The 21039-nt window shown below is 40.4% G+C and overlaps 1 protein-coding gene across 2 annotated transcripts; it reads left to right on the forward strand.

Annotated features, from left to right (window-relative positions):
- The first annotated feature begins 751 nt into the window (after positions 1-751).
- Positions 752-18148, forward strand: adprm (ADP-ribose/CDP-alcohol diphosphatase, manganese-dependent). Of its 2 annotated transcripts, XM_062056486.1 has the most exons (3): positions 755-1530; positions 14659-14784; positions 17616-18148. In XM_062056486.1, the coding sequence occupies exons 1-3, from the start codon at positions 957-959 to the stop codon at positions 17906-17908; spliced, it is 993 nt and encodes a 330-aa protein (XP_061912470.1). In that variant the 5' UTR covers positions 755-956; the 3' UTR covers positions 17909-18148. The 2 variants fall into 2 exon arrangements, with proteins under 2 accessions (XP_061912471.1, XP_061912470.1); XM_062056487.1 differs by lacking the exon at positions 14659-14784 and having other exon boundaries at positions 752-1530.
- The last annotated feature ends 2891 nt before the right edge of the window (positions 18149-21039 follow it).

The raw sequence follows: 21039 nt of genomic DNA on the forward strand, positions 1-21039 counted from the left end.
TTGAATTTGCTAAGTATAATTTACTGTTTTAATTATTTATGGTAGTCTATGTTGTTTATCACTTAAAAGTGCATCTTGGAGAGCTCTCTATTTTTATTTTACAGCAATCAAAGGTTACTCATTTGCTAAAACATATTCAGTTCCTCTTTATTTCAAATTTCAGAAAAATAAAAAGTTACTCACTTACTAAAAAAAATTCTCAGTTCCATAATCTAATAACATCATCAAAGTATATGTCATACAATTCAACGTATACAAGGCGGTTCAAATCTGCAACCGTGATACTTAAATTAAGTATCACGGTGATACTTAAATTAAGTATCACAGTTGCAGATTTGAACCGCCTCGTATACGTTGAATTGTATGACATATACTTTAGTATTAAGTAACTTAATACTCAACAGATATATACATGCTTTGTTTTATTATTTATTTTATTATTGTATTGTTTGATGTTTTCTTTTTTGTTTTGTCTATTATTTTATGATTTAAGTTTTTCTTATTGCGTAGTTATAAACATATATTTGCGTTGTATATTGTATTTTTTTTGTTTCTGTTTAATAGATAACAAATACAAAAGTGGAAAAGGGTAGCTTTAAATTTGAATAAATAACGACGTGGGTGGATTAAAAAAAATAATTCTTAAGGTTTAGTTGTCAATTATTTGAGGTTGTCAGTAGATATTTCGCTAACCGTTGTTGAAAGAAATTTAAAATACTTATATTTTGGAAAAAACTGCTTTGAAGCAGGGAACGGAAGTGGCCGATCTTTGGCGCATGCGCAAACTGATCCGTTACGCAGCAAACAGGGCGATGACAGACAGGTGTCAGCACGTGGACAGTCTGATGTATCCCGGAAACAAGACGTTGCCGTCCGCCGGTAAAGCAAGAAGAAGAACCACGTCTTCCGCCATTGAAGCAACGAAGAAGAAGAAACCCTTTTAGGAAAGAGCAGAAATGGACGACTGTTGTGAGCGAGAGCCGCTGTTTACGTTCGGCGTGATAGCTGACATCCAGCACGCTGACATCGATGACGCCTTCAACTTCACGCAGACAAGAAGGCGCTTTTACCGGAACAGTCTTCGGCTGCTCAAAGAAGCCCGGGAGACTTGGTGTCAATTGCCCGCCAGGCCGAACTTCATCCTCCAGCTGGGGGACATCATCGACGGCTTTAACAAGCGTCACGGCGCCTCCAGCGTCGCTCTAGACCGGGTACTGGAGGAGTTCAGCCTGGGCTCCATGGAGGTGCACCATGTGTGGGGCAACCATGAGCTCTATAACTTTTCAAGAAGCGAGCTGTTGTGTTCTCGGCTAAACAGCTCGGTGCTTGCCGACGGTCGCTGCGATGGAAGGCGGGCCGGTGAGGACATAAATGCTTACAGCTTCACTCCCTTCCCCGGCTTCACCTTTGTTGTGTTGGACGCTTTCGATGTCAGCTTGCTGGGCGTAGAGGAGGACAGTCTGCGGTACCACCGTGCTTTGTCTTTGATAAAACAACACAACAGCAACGATGACCTCAACTGCCCCCCAGGTAAACCATATATACAGGGTTTCCCACACATTCATTTATTTGTGGCGGCCCGCCACGAAATAATTACGTCCGCCACAAATAAAAATACTTTTTTTTTTTTTTTAAACAATTTTTTTTACATTTTTTATTTATTTATTTTTTTGTCCTCTCCAGCTTCTCAGGCAAATCATATAGTTGATGTAGATGCCCATATCGGCTGTTCAGATTTACTTTACAAAAGAGAAGTGTAGAATACTTCTCTTGTTGCCTTATTTGTATTTGACTTTATTAAATGTATTTATATTAGAAACACAACATGTGTATATAACAAAGGGTGCAAAGTCTGCAGGCAGTAGGAAACACATGGTTAAGTGTAGGGAGTAAAACTGATGGCAGTCTAAAGTTCAAGATTTTTGGAGCTCTTTGTTCAGTGGATCAGATGTTTGATGAAGCTCTGTGTCTATCTACCACCACTACTGTTTTCTGTTTATTTGTTACTGACTGTGGCAGGACACCTCTGCCTCTGTTTCACTTTATGTTGCTGGTAAATAATATGGTTGTAGTAGTAGGCTAAAGTTAAATTATTTAATATGCACTAATTAAAGGGGCAGAGCTTTGAGACATTTTAAATTTTATATTTTATAAGATATATTTTTTGTAACAACCACAATTGATAAATATATTTCAGTGAATAACTTATTGTTCAAATCTGTATATAAATATGTACATAAAGTGTTGTAATTATATTGTAAAATGGATGGACGTTTAAAACAAAACTGTTATTATTAATTAGTAATTATACATTTTTTGAGCCTTTTTAGAGAAAATCAAATCATTGTAGTAAATTATGCAAATTACTCGATGATGTCATGGTGACCACGCCCATAGCCACGCCCCCACCGCCACAGGTATCTTGGCAGTTTATGGGAAACACTGTATATAATTAGGGTAGCACTTTAGTATGGGGAACACATATTCACCATTAATTAGTTGCTTATAAACATGCAAAATAGTAACATATTGAAACAGAGCTTATTTCAATCCTACCCCGTTTTATATCATAGCAATGTTAGACGTAGACAAACTCTATTGATCCACAAGGGAAATTGTTCGAAAAGATAAGTGATTAAAAAAAAAAAGCAAGAAAAGTTGAGAATGATACCAAAAATGAAGGAAATCAAAGGAGCTACTGTGATGTGCTGCCACTCTTTCAGGCACATCAAAGAAGAAAGAAAATGTCTTTCTCTGTTTACAATGATTGTTCTTCTACACTTGTAGTTTGAACAGTCTCTTAAACTTGATCATGTTAGTGCATTGTTTGATTTATTTGGTTAATCCATCCATCCATTTTCTACCGCTTGTCCCGTCCGGGGTCCCGGGGGGTGCTGGAGCCATACTTGCCAACCCTCCTGAATTTTCCGGGAGCCTCCCGAATTTCAGTGCCTCTCCCGGAAATCTCTCGGGACAACCATTCTCCCGAATTTCTCCCGATTTCCAGCCGGACCTGAGTGAGGACAGCCTGTCGTCACGTCCGCTTTTCCTCCGGCCCAGTCACGTTATAACATCTACGGCTTTTGGAGCTCAGTGCGCAACTGCACACACAACAAGAAGGAGACTATTATATATGTCTCCGTTATCCATAGGTTTATCTATAACCCATAAAGTAGGCAGGCACGGAGCTATTGCTCAGCGTGTGTTTATTCAAGCCGGCACATTAAAGGCCTGCTGAAATCAATCAATCAATGTTTATTTATATAGCCCTAAATCACAAGTGTCTCAAAGGGCTGTACAAGCCACAACGACATCCTCGGTACAGAGCCCACATACGGGCAAGGAAAACTCACCCCAGTGGGACGTCAATATGAATGACTATGAGAAACCTTGGAGAAGACCGCATATGTTGGTACCCCTCCCCCCCCTCTCTAGGGGAGACCGAAAGCAATGGATGTCGAGTGGGTCTGACATAATATTGTGAAAGTCCAACACATCAGCGAAAGTCCAGTCCATAGTGGGGCCAGCAGGAACCATCCCGAGCGGAGACCGGTCAGCAGCGTAGAGATGTCCCCATCCGATGGACAGGCTAGCGGTCCACCCCGGGTTGGGAGCAGAGTAGAAAAGAAAAGAAAAGAAACGGCAGATCAACTTGAAATTGAAATTAGATTTTCTTATTCAAACGGGGATAGCAGGTCCATTCTATGTGTCATACTTGATCATTTCGCGATATTGCCATATTTTTGCTGAAAGGATTTAGTAGAGAACATCGACGATAAAGTTCGCAACTTTTGTTCGCTGATAAAAAAGCCTTGCCTGTACCGGAAGTAGCGTGACGTCACAGGTTTTGGAGCTCCTCACATCTGCACATTGTTTACAATCATGGCCACCAGCAGCGAGAGCGATTTGGACCGAGAAAGCGACGATTTCCCCATTAATTTGAGCGAGGATGAAATATTTGTGGATGAGGAAAGTGAGAGTGAAGGATTAGAGGGCAGTGGAAGCAATTCAGATAGGGAAGATGCTGTGAGAGGCGGGTGGGACCTGATATTCAGCTGGGAATGACTAAAACAGTAAATAAACACAAGACATATGTATACTCTATTAGCCACAACACAACCAGGTTTATATTTAATATGCCACAAATTAATCCCGCATAACAAACACCTCCCCCCTCCCGTCCATATAACCCGCCAATACAAATCAAACACCCGCACAACACACTCAATCCCACAGCCCAAAGTACCGTTCACCTCCGCAAAGTTCATACAGCACATATAATTCCCCAAAGTTACGTACGTGACATGCACATAGCGGCACGCACGTACGGGCAAGCTATCAAATGTTTGGAAGCCGCAGCTGCGTACTCACGGTAGCGCGTATCCAACTCAAAGTCCTCATGGTACGAGTCTCTGTTGTCCCAGTTCTCCACAGGCCAATGTTTCAACTCAAAGTCCTCCTGGTAAGAGTCTCTGTTGTCCCAGTTCTCCACAGGCCAATGGTAAAGCTTGACTGTCATATTTCGGGAATGAAAACAATGAAACACCGGCTACGATGTAGCCGCTACGTGTTTGTGTTGCTGCAGCCGGCCGCTAATACACCGCATCCCACCTACAGCTTTCTTCTTTGCTGTCTTCATTGTTCATTAAACAAATTGCAAAAGATTCACCAACACAGATGTCCAGAATACTGTGGAATTTTGCGATGAAAACAGACGACTTAAAGGCCTACTGAAATGATTTTTTTAAATTTAAACGGGAATAGCAGATCCATTCTATGTGTCATACTTGATCATTTCGCGATATTGCCATATTTTTGCTGAAAGGATTTAGTAGAGAAAATCGACGATAAAGTTCGCAACTTTTGCTCGCTGATAAAAAAAAGCCTTGCCTGTACCGGAAGTAGCGTGACGTCACAGGAGCTAGTATTCCTCACAATTCCCCATTGTTTACAATGGAGCGAGAGAGATTCGGACCAAGAAAGTGAGGATTACCCCATTAATTTGAGCGAGGATGAAAGATTCGTAGATGAGGAACGTTACAGTGAACGACTTGAGAGGCAGTGATGGACGTATCTTTTTTCGCTCTGACCGTAACTTAGGTACAAGCTGGCTCATTGGATTCCACACTCTCCTTTTTATATTGTGGATCACGGATTTGTATTTTAAACCACCTCGGATACTATATCCTCTTGAAAATCAGAGTCGAGAACGCGAAATGGACATTCAGTGCCTTTTATCTCCACGACAATACATCGGCGAAATGCTTTAGCTACGAGCTAACGTGATAGCATCGTGCTTTAACTGCATATAGAAACAAAAAAAATAAACCCCTGACTGGAAGGATAGATAGAAAATCAACAATACTATTAAACCGTGGACATGTAAATACACGGTTAATGCTTTCCAGGCTGGCGAAGGTTAACAATGCTGTGCTAACGACGCCATTGAAGCTAACTTAGCAACTTAGCAACCAGACCTCACAGAACTATGTACTCTCTCCTTTTTCTATTGTGAATCACGGATTTGTATTTTAAACCACCTCGGATACTATATCCTCTTGAAAATGAGAGTCGAGCATGCGAAATGGACATTTAAAGTGACTTTTATCTCCAAGACAATACATCGGTGACACACTTAGCTACTGAGCTAGCGCGATAGCATCGTTCTCAATTGAAGATAGAAACAAAATAAATAAACCCCTGACTGGAAGGATAGATAGAAAATCAACAATACTATTAAACCGTGGACATGTAAATACACGGTTAATGATTTCCAGGCTGGCGAAGGTTAACAATGCTGTGCTAACGACGCCATTGAAGCTAACTTAGCAACCAGACCTCACAGAACTATGTACTCTCTCCTTTTTCTATTGTGAATCACGGATTTGTATTTTAAACCACCTCGGATACTATATCCTCTTGAAAATGAGAGTCGAGCACGCGAAATGGACATTTAAAGTGACTTATCTCCAAGACAATACTTCGATGACACACTTAGCTACTGAGCTAGCGCGTAGCATCGTTCTCAAATGAAGATAGAAACCCATCAACAGCCGTGCTCACCTGCATTCCAGCGATCAACGGCACGACGAAGGACTTCATCCGTGGGTTTGGCGGCAAGCATCATACGTCATCATACCGAGACGTTTTCAGCAGGATATTTTGCGGGAAATTTAAAATTGCACTTTACTAATCTAACCCATGCCGTATTGGCATGTGTTGCAATGTTAAGATTTTATCATTGATATATAAACTATCAGACTGCGTGGTCAGTAGTAGTGGGTTTCAGTAGGCCTTTAATACACTGACACACAACATCCGGATTCCCATCATGCATTGCTTCAAAACTACGGCAAGTAGTAATGTCCAAAAACATAACAAGAGACGAAGCAGAAGAACGAAGAAGAGACAGTCATGGCGACAATGAGTAAGAAGAAGAAGTACGCTTGCAAGTTCCAAAATGATTGAAAACAAGAATTTCAGTTTATCCAAGACAGCTCGAAGGGGAAGGGGTATGCTAGGGAGAGATGGAAGATTCCAGACTCTGGTGCATTTGATGAAGGTACTTTTGTGCGTGTCAAACAGCAATGCATCATCAGAGAGGGTGTTCAGCATGGTTAGAAAGGTAGTGACAGAGAATAGAACGAGGATGGACAATTCAACCCTAAACTCACTCCTTTCCTGCAAATTACATTTCACAGATGCTGCCCATACCTATGCTCCTTCAAAGGCTGTGCTACTGGCTGCCAAGCATTGCACTTTCAAATACAACAATGAGTAGAGGAATGTTATGTGCGTGTATATGTGTAAATAAATGAACACTGAAATTCAAGTATTTATTTTATTTACTTATATATATATATATATATATATATATATATATATATATATATATATATATATATATATATATATATATATATATATATATATATATATATATATATATATATAAGAAATACTTGAATTTCAGTGAATTCTAGCTATAAATATACTCCCCCCCCATCTCCCGAATTCGGAGGTCTCAAGGTTGGCAAGTATGGCTGGAGCCTATCTCAGCTTCTTCGGGCGGAAGACGGGGTACACCCTGGACAAGTCGCCACCTCATCATCTATTCCATAATTTAATTCCACATATGGATATGCTAAAGGTCTTAAGTGTTGTACGTGCATATAAATGTTTTCAATTAGATTTTCCTCTAAGATTATATTTCTCCTCATCTTGGGTAGCAGGTTATAGTTTGCTTTGTACATAATTTTTGCTGTTTGCAAATGCACCAAGTCGTTGAATTTCAATAATTTTGATTCAAGAAATAAAGGGTTTGAATGTTCTCTATATCCAACATTATGTATTATTGTAATTGATCTTTTTTGTAACATCGTTAGTGAATGAAGCGCACATTTGTAATTATTTCCCCATATTTCTACACAGTAACTCAGATATGGTAACACTAGCGTGCAGTAGAGAATATGGAGTGATTTGTAGTCCAGAACATATTTTGCTTTATTCATTATTGACATGTTTCTTGCTCCTTTATGTTCTATATTTTTTACATGAGGTTTCCAGTTAATTTTATCATCTAATATTAAACCCAATAGGTGGTTTTATTTTACCTTTTCAATATCTACTCTGTCTATTTGTATTTGTGTTTGACTTTCTCTTCTACTGTTACCGAATAGCATTGTTTTAATTTTGCTGAGATTCAAAGTCTGTTTTTGTCAAACCATCTTTAAAAATGTGTTAATTTCTTCTGTTATTTGTATTAGCTTCTGTGTGTTCTCTCCTGAACAAAACGCAGTTGTGTCATCTGCAAATAATGCTAACTTTAATTCATTTGTAACTTTATAAATGTTGTTTATATAAAGATTGAACAATTTTGGTCCTATTGATCTTTGCGGTATGCCACAAGGTATTTTCAGCTCTGTAGACGTTTGTTCTCCTATCTTCATGTATTGCTTCCTGCTGGTTAAATAGCTTCTTACCCAGTTCAAGACCAGCCCTCTGATGCCATATTGTTCTAACTTGTTTATCAAGATAATATGATTAATTGTGTCAAATGTTTTTGTTAAATCCTTAAACACTGCCGCTGCGCACTGTTTACCATCTGTTGCATTGGTAATCTCTTCCGTTATTTCGATTGATGCCATTGATGTTGAAATGTTGGCTATTCGTATTGGTTGTCTGTGAGTGTTTCATTTTTATTCATTAATTTGTCCGATTTGTTGTTGAACGGTTTTTAATCATTTTAGAAAATTGTGGAAGTAGAGAAACAGGTCTGCAGTTTGTAAACTGGTGTTTATAAATTGGTACAACTTTAGCTATTTTCGTGTTGTCTGGGAATGTTCCTGTTTGAAATGATTGGTTGCTGATATACCATATTTATATTTATCCTTTCATTTTTTCAAAAATCGACAGTGTGCCTAATGTACGGATTGATTCAGATTGTGCTACCTGACCTCAAATAAATGTTATATGGTACAAGGTGTAATGATAAATGTGACTGGTAGGTGGCAGTCACACATAAGGGATATGTGTGCACTGCAAGATGATGTTAGCAAGCAAGCCCAAAATGATATACCAATTAGGAGACATCGACTGAGGTTTTGTTTCACAATACAATGTAAAACCAACTTTTCTTACCTTTTAGTTCTCTTTGATGGGTATTTGGAATCTGCAGTCCTGAACATTTCTGCACATACGCCATTGTAGTCCGCGCTGACACCGTAGTCCGTAAGCTCCTTTTTCTATATCTACTTGTTGTGGGGCATTTATCCTTTGCTGTTGCCATTTTTAATGTAAAGTAGCTTACAGTTTTAACTTATATCTGTCAGTACTCTCTATGGAAACGCTAAAAACTACCAGTGAAGTAAGTTTACATAATTCACCCACGGAACTTCAGTTTTTAGTGTTCCGTTCGTACAGTTTTACACGGGACACATTTCCGGCGTTGTTGTTGCACTAGTGAGCCACGGATGAGGAAATACTGCTCCGTTATTGATTTAAGTAAAGTCTTAACTCTTGTGTGGTGTTCATATTGTTATTACTCAGCCAGTGTTTGTGGGTCTGATGGACCCGTTGCATTTTGTGGCTTTTAATGCCTCACAATCAAACACTTTTATGTTAAAATACTGACTTATCCCAAAAAACATCTGTAATGAAGTGCTTCGAGAGGCTGGTAAAGGAATACATTGTCTCCAGACTTCCCCCCACATTCGACCCATACCAGTTTGCTTATCGCCCTAACCGCTCCACAGAGGACGCCATCTCCTCTCCACTCCACCTGAGCTTAGCACTTCTGGAAGGAAAGGACACACACATGCGGATGTTGTTTCTGGACTTCAACTCTGCATTCAACACCATCATCCCGCAGCACTTGGTGAGCAAACTGGCCCCCCTTGGATTCAGTACCCCCCTATGCAACTGGCTGCTTGACTTCCTCACAGACAGACCCCAGTCTGTGAGAGTGGGCAACAACACCTCCAGTGCCATCTCCCTGAGCACTGACTCCCCCCAGGGCTGCGTCCTGAGTCCGCTGCTGTTCACGTTGATGACCCATTACTGCTGCGCCAGGTCCACTACTAACCACATTGTGAAGTATGCGGACGACACGACAGTAGTGGGCCTCATCCGTGACAACAACGACATGGACTACAGGGAAGAGGTGAAACATCTGGTTGACTGGTGCAGAACCAACAACCTGGTCCTGAACGTCGACAAGACCAAGGAGATCGTCGACTTCAGGAAGCACCAGTCCAGCCACGCTCCACTCTTCATCAACGGCACAGCGGTGGAGATGGTAAGCAGCACCAAGTTCCTGGGGGTGCAGATAACTGACAATATGACCTGGTCCCTACACAACGGAGCTCTTGTAAAAAGAGTTCAGCAGCGCATGCACTTTTTGCGTCGGATGAAAAGAGCACAGCTCCCTCCCCCCGTTCTCACCACATTCTACAGAGGCACTATAGAGAGCCTACTGACCAACAGCATCTCTGTCTGGACTGGAGCCTGCAGTGCCTCAGACTGGAAGTCTCTGCAGAGAGTGGTGAGAACAGCGGAAAAGATCATCAGGACTCCTCTTCCTCCTATCCAGGAGATCGCAAAAAGCCGCTGCCTGACCAGGGCTCAGAAAATCTGCAGAGACTCCTCCCAACCCCACCAAGGACTGTTTTCACTGCTGGACTCTAGAAATAAGTTCCGCAGCCTCCGTAGCAGAACCTCCAGGTTCTGTAACAGCTTCTTCCCTGAGGCTGTAAGACTCTTGAACGCATCAAAATAATCCCCTCAATTCCCCCCAAAAATGGATGAACTCGCTGGAATATAAAGACAATATAACATACATCCATAAACGTAGATGCATATGCAAAAGTGCAATATATTTATCTTTACAGTAATCTATTTATTTATATCTGCACCTTATTGCTTTTTTTATCCTGCACTGCCAACCAGCTAATGCAACGAAATTTCGTTCTTATCTGTACTGTAAAGTTCAAATTTGAACGACAATAAAAAGTAAGTCTAAGTCTAAGACCCACAAACGCTGGCTGAGTAACAACAATATGAACGTTGCATGGACATTTCAGTTTCTGCATCCCGCAGGGATTCTTCTTCTGTGTTTCTGCACCTGCGGTTCCCACACAAGGTTGCAACATTGTTTGTCAACACTGTCTGCTCTCATTTTGTCGCACATTTGACCCTCTGATGTTCTGTGTACCCACACTCTGTCCTCCCCGTCTAGGCCTGCTCTCTGTGTGTGTGTGTGTGTGTGTGTGTGTGTGTGTGTGTGTGTGTGTGTGTGTGTGTGTGTGTGTGTGTGTGTGTGTGTGTGTGTGTGTGTGTGTGTGTGTGTGTGTGTGTGTGTGTGTGTGTGTGTGTGTGTGTGTGTGTGTGTGTGTGTGTGGTACACAGAACATCAATTTCCACACTTCTATTAGCCCCGGGTCCAGTGGACCCCGGACATCTTATATGTAATAGAAATGTGTAGGGGGGGTGTATGGTGTGTGTTCATTAAATATGTATTCTGATATATGTTATTCACAGAAAATGAACCAAAGCCAGTGAGTCTCAGTTTGAAAAATTAATTAATTGTATAATTTTTCTTTTAATAAAAATCGAAAACGGGTCCCACAGACCCGAACACCACACAAGGGTTAATGTCATTAAAACAGTTTGCTCCATATTTTTACACTTCTTCGACTTCCGTCCTTGCACGCTACACATATATACATACATATGTATATGTGTATATATGTGTGTATATGTATTATTCTGCCATCCCTGAATGTAGGGTTTTAGGTTGGCAGCTGGATAAACAGTCATTTAAATTAGAGATGGGAAAAACAACTTTTTTTATAGTCTACACCAGGGGTGGGCAATTAATTTTTACCGGGGGCCGCATGAGCAACCCGAGCACTGCTGGAGGGCCACACCGACAATATTTCAATTAAATTTTGCTTAAATTATTTTTGATATTCCGTAAGATCCATCCATCCATCCATTTTCTTCCGCTTATCCGAGGTCGGGTCGCGGGGGGCAGCAGCTTAAGCAGGGAAGCCCAGACTTTCCTCTCCCCAGCCACTTCGTCCAGCTCCTCCCGGGGGATCCCGAGGCGTTCCGTAAGATAAAAAATAATAATATTTTCATTTAACCTAACTTATCTTTATACAAAAGCAGATGGCTTTGGATGGTTTTATTTTTAACACTTTCTTACACAACACTTCCTGATGTGTAATACAATGCAAAAATTTCAATTTCTGTCACATGGGGCGGCATGGCGCAGTGGGTTGAGCGGCCGTGCCAGAAACCTGAGGGTTGCAGGTTCGCTCCCCGCCTCTTACCATCCAAAAATCGCTGCCGTTGTGTCCTTGGGCAGGACACTTCACCCTTGCCCCCGGTGCCGCTCACACCGGAGAATGAATGATGAATGAATGAGTTGTAAAAATGAATGATGGGTTCTCACTTCTCTGTGAAGCGCTTTGAGTGTCTAGAAAAGCGCTATATAAATCTAATCCATTTTATCCTGCCGCCTCTTTGTTGTGAACGTAGCACGCCTGTAAGGTGATTGGCGAAGAAGGAGGAAGCGTTGCTGTTGCGGAAATGAGGAGTGAGGATAGATGTGCGTGTGGAAAGGACGAGATAAGTTGAGCTGTGTTAGTATAGGTTGCTTAATAAAAGTTTGAAAAGAGCGTCAGACTTGGTGTGCACTTCTTCTGGACGCTACAATTGATGTCAGAAGTGGGATGAAATGCCTCCCAGTTCGCCTTGCCATCAGACCTGGGAGTCTTCATTGAGGGCGGAATTCCCCCATGGCAAGCAGCATGAGCTGCACCTGTAGACACTCTCTCTCTCTCTCTCTCTCTCTCTCTCTCTCTCTCTCTCTCTCTCTCTCTCTCTCTCTCTCTCTCTCTCTCTCTCTCTCTCTCTCTCTCTCTGCGGCAAGCTCCTCACGTGGCACGTACCTCTCGATGATGTAGCAGGCTGAGCACACAATTAAGCAGCGTAGTATGCGCAAAGTTTTACTTCTGCCACCAATTGTAGCGTCCAGAAGAAGTGCACACCAAGTCTGACGCTCTTTTTAAACTTATATTGAGCAACCTATACTAACACAGCTCAACTTATCTCGTTCCTTTCACACTCACGTTTATCCTCACTCCTCATTTACGCAACTCAAGAAGACAACATCAACTTCAGCAGGTCATTACACTATATTTTTTAAACACAGCAACATGTGTACCACAAATTAAGCACACGGCTTTACCTTTACTTGGCAGTCCATGTCTTGTTGAAAACATGCCATTCGTCATCACCTTTTCTTTTTTTAGCGTCTCGGGGATAACCGGGCGCTGTGCGCCTTCACTAACAGGACGTGCGCCTTCACTAACAGGACATACGCCCATAAATAACACTTTTCAAAATAAAAGCAGCACAGTTGTATTGCACGCACGACATATATGTTTTTTTAAATTTATTTTGTAATTTGTGATTGCCGCTGCGCGCATGAGCATAGGTCCACACGGAAGTCATACACATAACGCTTTTCAAAACAAAAGCAGCACCGTTGTATTGCACACTCGAAATAGATACTTTTTAAAATTTATTTTGTAATTTATGATTGGCCTCACGCGGGCCGGACAGGGACGTACAAAGGGCCGGATGCGGCCCGCGGGCCGCAGAATGCCCAGGTCTGGTCTACACCAAAGATTCTCAAACTATGGTACATGTACCACTAGTGGTACGTGGTCTCCATCTAGTGGTACGCCAAATATTTGGTTCATTATTTAAGTGCAGTGTTTTATTTTCCTATATTCAAACACAGTGTTACTGTTCAAACTCAAGTGTACTGTCATAGTGTCCAAAAATATTGAATATAATTGTTAATTAGAACCTCTGCCTTACACAATACAAATTTACACAATAAAGGTTGACTCTCATGCCCCTAGTTCGGGCCGCCCGCCTTTCGGAACCGTGAACCGGCATCCGCTTCCGAGCGGGGGGTTTTGGGCACCCAACTCGCCCCCCTCCCGCGGAGGGAGGAGGGGGGTTTAATAGTTTAATGTTAGGGGACTACAGATGAAAACTAGCCTTCTGGCTAATTCTGGCTTTTTTAACCATGTGTAGTCATGTGTTTTATGAAATTCCATTGTCCCCTTTGAAATAAACTAATCTTAATCTTAATCTTTTTAATGAATATTTATGCCTACTACGCGACTGTATTTTAATGTTGATTATTGTGGTGGTACTTGGAGAGCCAAGTGTTTTCTGAGGTAGTACTCAGTGAAAAAAGTTTGAGAACCACTGCGAGTCGACACCATTAAGTTACTGTAAAAGTAAGCACACTAAGGAGAATACATTAATATACACATGGAGAGCACATACATTTAGGAATCATGTTAAATCACCAATATAGCTTGGTATAAACTTATAAAATCCATCCATCCATCTTCTTCCGCTTATCCGAGGTCGGGTCGCGGGGGCAGCAGCCTAAGCAGGGAAGCCCAGACTTCCCTCTCCCCAGCCACTTCGTCCAGCTCTTCCCGAGGGATCCCGAGGCGTTCCCAGGCCAGCCGGGAGACATAGTCTTCACAACGTGCCCTGGGTCTTCCCCGTGGCCTCTTACTGGTCGGACGTGCGCTAAACACCTCCCTAGGGAGGCGTTCGGGTGGCATCCTGACCAGATGCCCGAACCACCTCATCTGGCTCCTCTCAATGTGGAGGAGCAGCGGCTTTACTTTGAGCTCCTCCCGGATGGCAGAGCTTCTCACCCTATCTCTAAGGGAGAGCCCCGCTACCCGTGTGTGAATATTGGCCGCTAACTTTGTAGTACAGCAGTAGACCTCTGCACTGTGTGCTCACTAGCTACAGAAGTCGGATGTGTCAAACCTCAAACTAATTTCAAAACAAATAACATGTAACATAGTCAATGTTATATGGAACAGGATTGCCAGCAGAGGGCAGCACATATATGAAATGGAAGGTGATAGGGTACCTTCTTGTAAGCCAAATCTTAAAATTAAAATAAACATTTTGCAAAATTTTTCATTTTTGTTGGGTCACAACAAATATATGAATGTATGGGAACATGTGAATAATCAATTTTGAATCTATTATTAATCTGGTAAATAAATGTATCATTTAACAAACCCCAGTGTTTTCTTGTCTCAGTGCAATTGGACAACTTGAAGCAGAGGTTCACAAAGTACAATGGTGGCTTCAGTGAGACCCAGATGGACTGGCTCAATGATGTTCTGTCCTCAGCTGACAAGAAACAGGAGAAAGTCTCACTTATCAGTAAGAAACACCTCTTTTGCATGTTCTATTTTCAGCATACTTTAATGCAATAACGTCAATTTCGGACTGGAAGCCGCTACGTTTTTCCTATTAAACAGTGTGGCTAATTTATGAATATTTATTTGCTGACGGCCGAAAGCAAATTGTTAAAAAAAAAAAAGAAGAAAGAAAGAAAGTCAGTAAAAAGGTGTGTTATTGTTTTGTGCGCCATCTTTTGGACACGTTTTGTCACTCTGTTTTCAACCGGAAGTCCAAGTGCCGTTCCGTCGTTTAGCCGTCCATAGCAATCCTACTCGTATTGATTTTTCATTTATCACTCAAAGCAGCATTTGTAAGTTTTACAATATAACTAAAACAATACTCACTTACTTACTTACTAAATTGTCCCGTGTGGATAGCAAGGAAGCATATTACCCGAGGGGGTGGGGCTACAGGATAGACTAGCCAAATGGGAAACGTTTCCTGAGTTATTTGCATGCATGTTATAAATTTTGACATTACATTTTCAATGATAATGTTAGTAATTTATCTACTAAAAAAAACGTAAAAATACTTTGGTACATTACATGGAACATGTTTGTGTCAAAAAGACAGCCAAAAGAGGTTGGTAGACGAGAAGAAATCAAAAGATAAAATATAGTGTAGAAATCCACCCAGTTGCAGGAATTGTGTTGATTTTCTTTATTTTTCTTCGGGGTTTGTGTGGCATCACTCCGTGCCGATCCTTTTTTTGTTAGTTGACCTCTTTTTTTCTCAAAGGGTGCTCACATGCCTGCTAATGGAGTCCGAAGGAAAACAAACATCTACACTCAACATCAACACACCACGTTCCAAGGGATTACTGAACAAGAAGACCTGGGGCCGTACTTATCAAGCTTCTTAGAATTACTCCTAAGAAGTCTGCTAAGAGTTGACTTAAGAGTAAATAAATTATTCGCTGAAAGCTGCACTTAAAAGTTAGTTATCAAGCGTCTTACTCACACTTTCAGCGAAGTGTAGGACTGAATCTTAAGTGTCACACTCAGAGCTGAATTACGACATTACTATTTGCCGTAAACGGAATTTTTGGTGACGTCATTTCTGTGTCCATAGAAATGACCAATCACGGAATAGAATCCGTTGTCTAAGAATAAAGAAATATCTTGGAAATATTTAAGTGGACAATGGGAGTGTATATTTTCACAATAAACTACAAAATATTACAAAACAAACTAGTCCCCGCCGGCACGCTACCGCTCCCTCTCTTCTATCGCCCACACACTCACTGACGTCACTCACCTCACGGCCACACACATACGCTACTGTCATAACATTTTCTTTCCAATTCATTAATTAGGCAACTAATTTGAAACTGGTGTGGGTGGCTCTATATATACTAGCCCACTGCAGACACATGCAGAAATCAACAAGGAATCGAAAAGTATTAAATCTGTGACAAAAATAATATCCGCTCTGTCTAAACGATACCGTTTGATCAGCTGCTCGTCATCAAAAAAAACAAAAACATTGTTCCGTTCCCTGAACGTTCGCGCACGTCTCTCTCGCCTCAGTGCCATCCCCTGCTGGCAACTCCTAACCACTTAAGACACCTCTGAAGGTCTCTTAAATATCGTGGAGAGTAGGAGTGATTCTTAGACTTAAGAACGTTGATAAAAAGCTTTTATTCTTAAGTTTGAGAGTAGGACTAAATTTCGCAAATTCTCAGGACTTAAGTGTAAAATGGCACTCTAAGAAGCTTGATAAGTACGGCCCCTGGTTAGGAGGATTTAGGAGCACATTATCAATACTCATGGACACTATTGAAGCAACACAAAAGATAGCTGACAGGAAAATATGGAAATTAAAACTTTCTGCTATATAGAACATAAAATAATTAGAGAATTATATAAATCAAGATAAAAAATGTTTCCCCCACATTGGTAATAAATGTTTTTATTATACAGATGAACAATATAATAATATATATAATACATCTGACAACAACCTGTCAATTGTTCATTTTAACAGCAGAAACGTATTAACCTGACTCTCGCCCTTGTAGTTCGCTGAGCTCAACACGAGGGTCTAGGCTCGAAGGCTTTGCAAACTCCTTCCAGATAGCAAAAAATAATGAACCAATCTTACATTGATTCTGCTATTGTAACTGTTATTCAGGATAACGGACAAGTGGTTTATCCAATCACATACAATGATTTTTTTACAAGGCCCCGCCTTCTGAAATACATCACCTATTGAGAACTCCCAGATTCTAGTGTGGAGCTCAGCGAACGTCAAGGATCTGGCGAGAGTCAGGTTAGAAACTTACATGCAAACTGCAACAACATAAGTAGTTTTTGGAACAATGCAAGGAGCCCTTCAAAGTGAAGTTCGAGTTGTACGGCGGAGTCAGGGATGTTTTAATTATGCCATCATTCCGGGAACACAAAAACACAGCAATCACCAAAAATTACAATTATGTCTCACCGAGTAGTCTGTAATAGTCGTATGTGGTCCATTTTATTGTCCAGGGATCTTACATTTGCCAGCAGAATAGTTGGGACAGCCGGCTGATTTGGGTTAGCTGCTAGGCTAGCCTGGAAACCTCTGCATTCTCTTTTCTCCAAATGCGACGAGCTTCCAAGTGAACTTTCACACAAATTTTCATTAATCGAATATGTAGAAAAACCCTTTGAACATAATGCTCCTGATTGTGTGCCAGTGTACAGTATAAGGTGTTGTTTTTTCTGTACACCTCCATTTTGCGTCTGTAAACATAGAGCTAACGTGAATTGCCAAAAAAAAGCTCAAGATTTTCCACCACGATATGATCCTGTTCTGTTTGAACTTTTCAGGTCACCTCCCAGTCCACCCAAGGTCCACAGTCCCCTCCTGCTTGGCCTGGAACTTTGACGAGCTCCTGTCCATCATCCAGTGCCACAGCAGCGTGGTGTGTTTCATTGCAGGACACGATCACGATGGTGGATATTACTGGGATAAAAGCATCGGAGTGCACCACCTGACGTTGGAGGCAATTATCGAGACTCCACCTGGCAGCAATGCCTTTGGCACCATCTCGGTGTACGAAGACCGGATGGTCTTGAAAGGGAATGGGAGGATCCCAGATATAGACCTTGTATTTCCCTGATGACGCTTAGTCATTAGACTGACATTACTAAACATTTTATTTTCCTCGTAGGCCATCCATTTTAAGAAATGTACACCATATTTTGTAGGAAATGCCATTGCACTTTTTCTTTCTTTCGTATTTGCTCCAGACTCTCTTCTTTTTAATTTAGCCTAAGGATGATTTGAAATCATCCGCCTTGAATGTTACTTTGTTTTCCCCTGTACTTGATCTGAAATTATATGAAAATTCTTATCCAGAGTTTGTTTTAAGTTACAGAGGTGTACAAACTTTTCTTACAGAAAAATGATAGAGTGAGGTCAATTTTATTTATATAGTGCCAATTCCCAACAGAAGTTATGTCAAGGGACTTCACACATAAGGCAGGTCGAGAACCGCATTACTCATATTATAAAGACAACCAACTGTACACCACATGAGTAAGAACTTGGGGACAAACGCGGTAGGGGGGTGGGGGGGTCACCTAGGCTATGTGGTGTGCTGTCTGTCTCGACCAGTTGGGTTAATGTAGAACTGAAAAATGAGTGGGGGAGGTACACAACACAGTAGTCCCAGTACGACAGCAAAGATTGTAATACTCCACTTCAGAACCAGGCTCACCAGGAAGCAGCAGACAAATGTGAAGGGGCAATGATGCCTCTGCTGGTGAGCAGGCAGCACCATTAGTGAAAACACTACTACTTCAATGATGGGGATGACAGCAAACCTATCAATGGAAATAAAGATATTATTATAAGCAAATAGAAATTAAAACTCAGAGATTTGTATGTGAGAGTAATATTTTGAATCAAATTCTACATTTCTTAGGAAGCTAATACAAGAGATATGAGCTCCTGGTTCTTTCATGGCCATGGTTAGAACTTGTTGGTAGCAAATTTTAGCCTGTAGGTCACAAGGGCATGGAATAGTTTTTCAGCATCAAATGGAAAGCATTTCTAATTTTATATTTTGCCAGTAAAAAAATGTTTGATACTTTTTGGTAGAGGTATATTTAAGCCGTTTATAGCAATTATATCAATAGAGATTGTGCATCTGAGGTGCTGGGAACTAAAGGTTATAATTCATGACTGGATATATTACCTGCCACCATTTAAACACACTGGTACCAATCTAACATGGCGGTTAAGGTATTGAAACATTTTTACGTTACATCTGAATTGTAGGTGAAAATATGCAATACATAGCTGAATACATTTTAAAGAAAAGTTGCTCTCATTTCAGCCTTGTGTTGAAATCCAAACAAATGATTTTATATATATTGTGACATTACAACACAGCGTTGTTTATTAATATATATATATATAGATGTGTGTATATATGATATATAATATGATTTATTTATATTAGACATATATTTATATATATAATATACATATATAATATTTATGTATTGTATATATAATATAATATATAAATATATATTTATTGTATATTAATATAAATATATTTGGACAAGTGGTAGAAAATGGATGGATATATAATATATACATATATCATATTTACATATATATACAATATATATATGTCATATATAAATATATATATATATACATACATACACACATACTGTATATTGCCCTCAGGCTCCACTGGATTAAGTGCTGGGCATCAATTGCTTAAGGTTCAATGATGAATGTTGGGGGAGGGGAAGCTTTGTTAAAGTTTTCACATACATTGTTCTGTACTGAAATGAACTACATTTTAATTTGAGTGGACAATAAAAAAAAATTACAAGCGCATTATAGCCTACTGTATAAGGAAAACAGACACTTATGCAAGAGGTCATGTTAACATTGCACTTCATAAAATACAGCCAAGGTTTTTGAGAGTGACTTAAATTATTTGCTGTTTCATTTTTGTGACCCCCTGTACTTTGAAATGGAAAATCTACTCTTAAATAAGAAGCAGAATAATGGATACACAAAATTAAGTCATTCTCAAACATTTTGGCGACTATTAAATACAATTGAAACTAGCAGCTCAATGACAGAGATTGCAAATAGTACTGTAAACTCACTTTATTTTCTTTTGACATGCATATTGTAAACGCCAGATTTCCTCATATTTATTGTTAAATGTTTGTATGAGCTATGATGATGCCTTTTTGATGACACAATCAGCTCAATACATCGATATTGCACTAACATATCACATTGCACTTAACTGTGAAATATGACAATAAATATACTTGAATCTGCAGTTGTGTCGTTGTTTTGGTAGTTATGAACAATACTTGTGATTAAGCAAAACCTGCATTTTAGCTCCATGATCAAGATCAATACATGCGATTGTTCAGCTGTGCCCAACTTTTTAGGGAGTGACTTCCATTTTATTCTTCAATAAATTTGATGCTTAAATGTTTCATTTTTGTGATTCCACAAAAAGTCCTTGTTTTTTTTTCTGTGGCGAATATACTATAAAAGACTAAATGTAATGATGTAAAATGTTTTCTTGAAAAATACTGAAGCAGCAGTTATTGAAAAGTTTTCTCTTGAAACTTTGGTCTAAGAACTGTTGAGTGATTTTAATGTAAAGCAAGATTGGAAGATATAAAACTGAGTAAATATTCAGAGCTTTCAAGAGCAGCTCAGAATGATTGGGTGCAACCTAAATAGATATTAGATTGTTAATGTATGCTGATTGGAAATGACATTGGACTTATAGCTAACTACACAAGGGCTGAGTTGAAACACTCTACAAGAGATGAGTCTCCAAAGTATTGATGGACATTGGCAAAAAGCATCTATTATAAACAAATATTTTAGTATTTTGTTATTTAATATTTGATTCGATTTATAAGGCACTTTTCAGTGAGGACTGAGAACCCATCATTTATTCAGCCCACATTCACAAATGGATGGTGTTAAGATACATCTGTACTGTGGTAGACCCACAGAAACGTGGCCAGGCAATGGGAGACATATTGTGTCCCCGGCTGCACCCTGCGCCCCCCGCGGGTACGGGCCCATTAGTGGAGGTAGTGGCGTGGGCAGAAGACCAGGTATCGCGGAATCTTCAGGTGTAGGTTAAACGATGAGGACGGGTGGATCTTCTTGGGCAGCGGCAGACCCAGTCGTCATCCAAGGCCCCCAAAGTTCCAATCGTAAACAACCTCAGCTAGAGGTCAGTAC

The sequence above is a fragment of the Entelurus aequoreus genome, linkage group LG08 (genome assembly GCF_033978785.1).
Source record: "Entelurus aequoreus isolate RoL-2023_Sb linkage group LG08, RoL_Eaeq_v1.1, whole genome shotgun sequence".
Classification (NCBI taxonomy): domain Eukaryota; kingdom Metazoa; phylum Chordata; class Actinopteri; order Syngnathiformes; family Syngnathidae; genus Entelurus; species Entelurus aequoreus.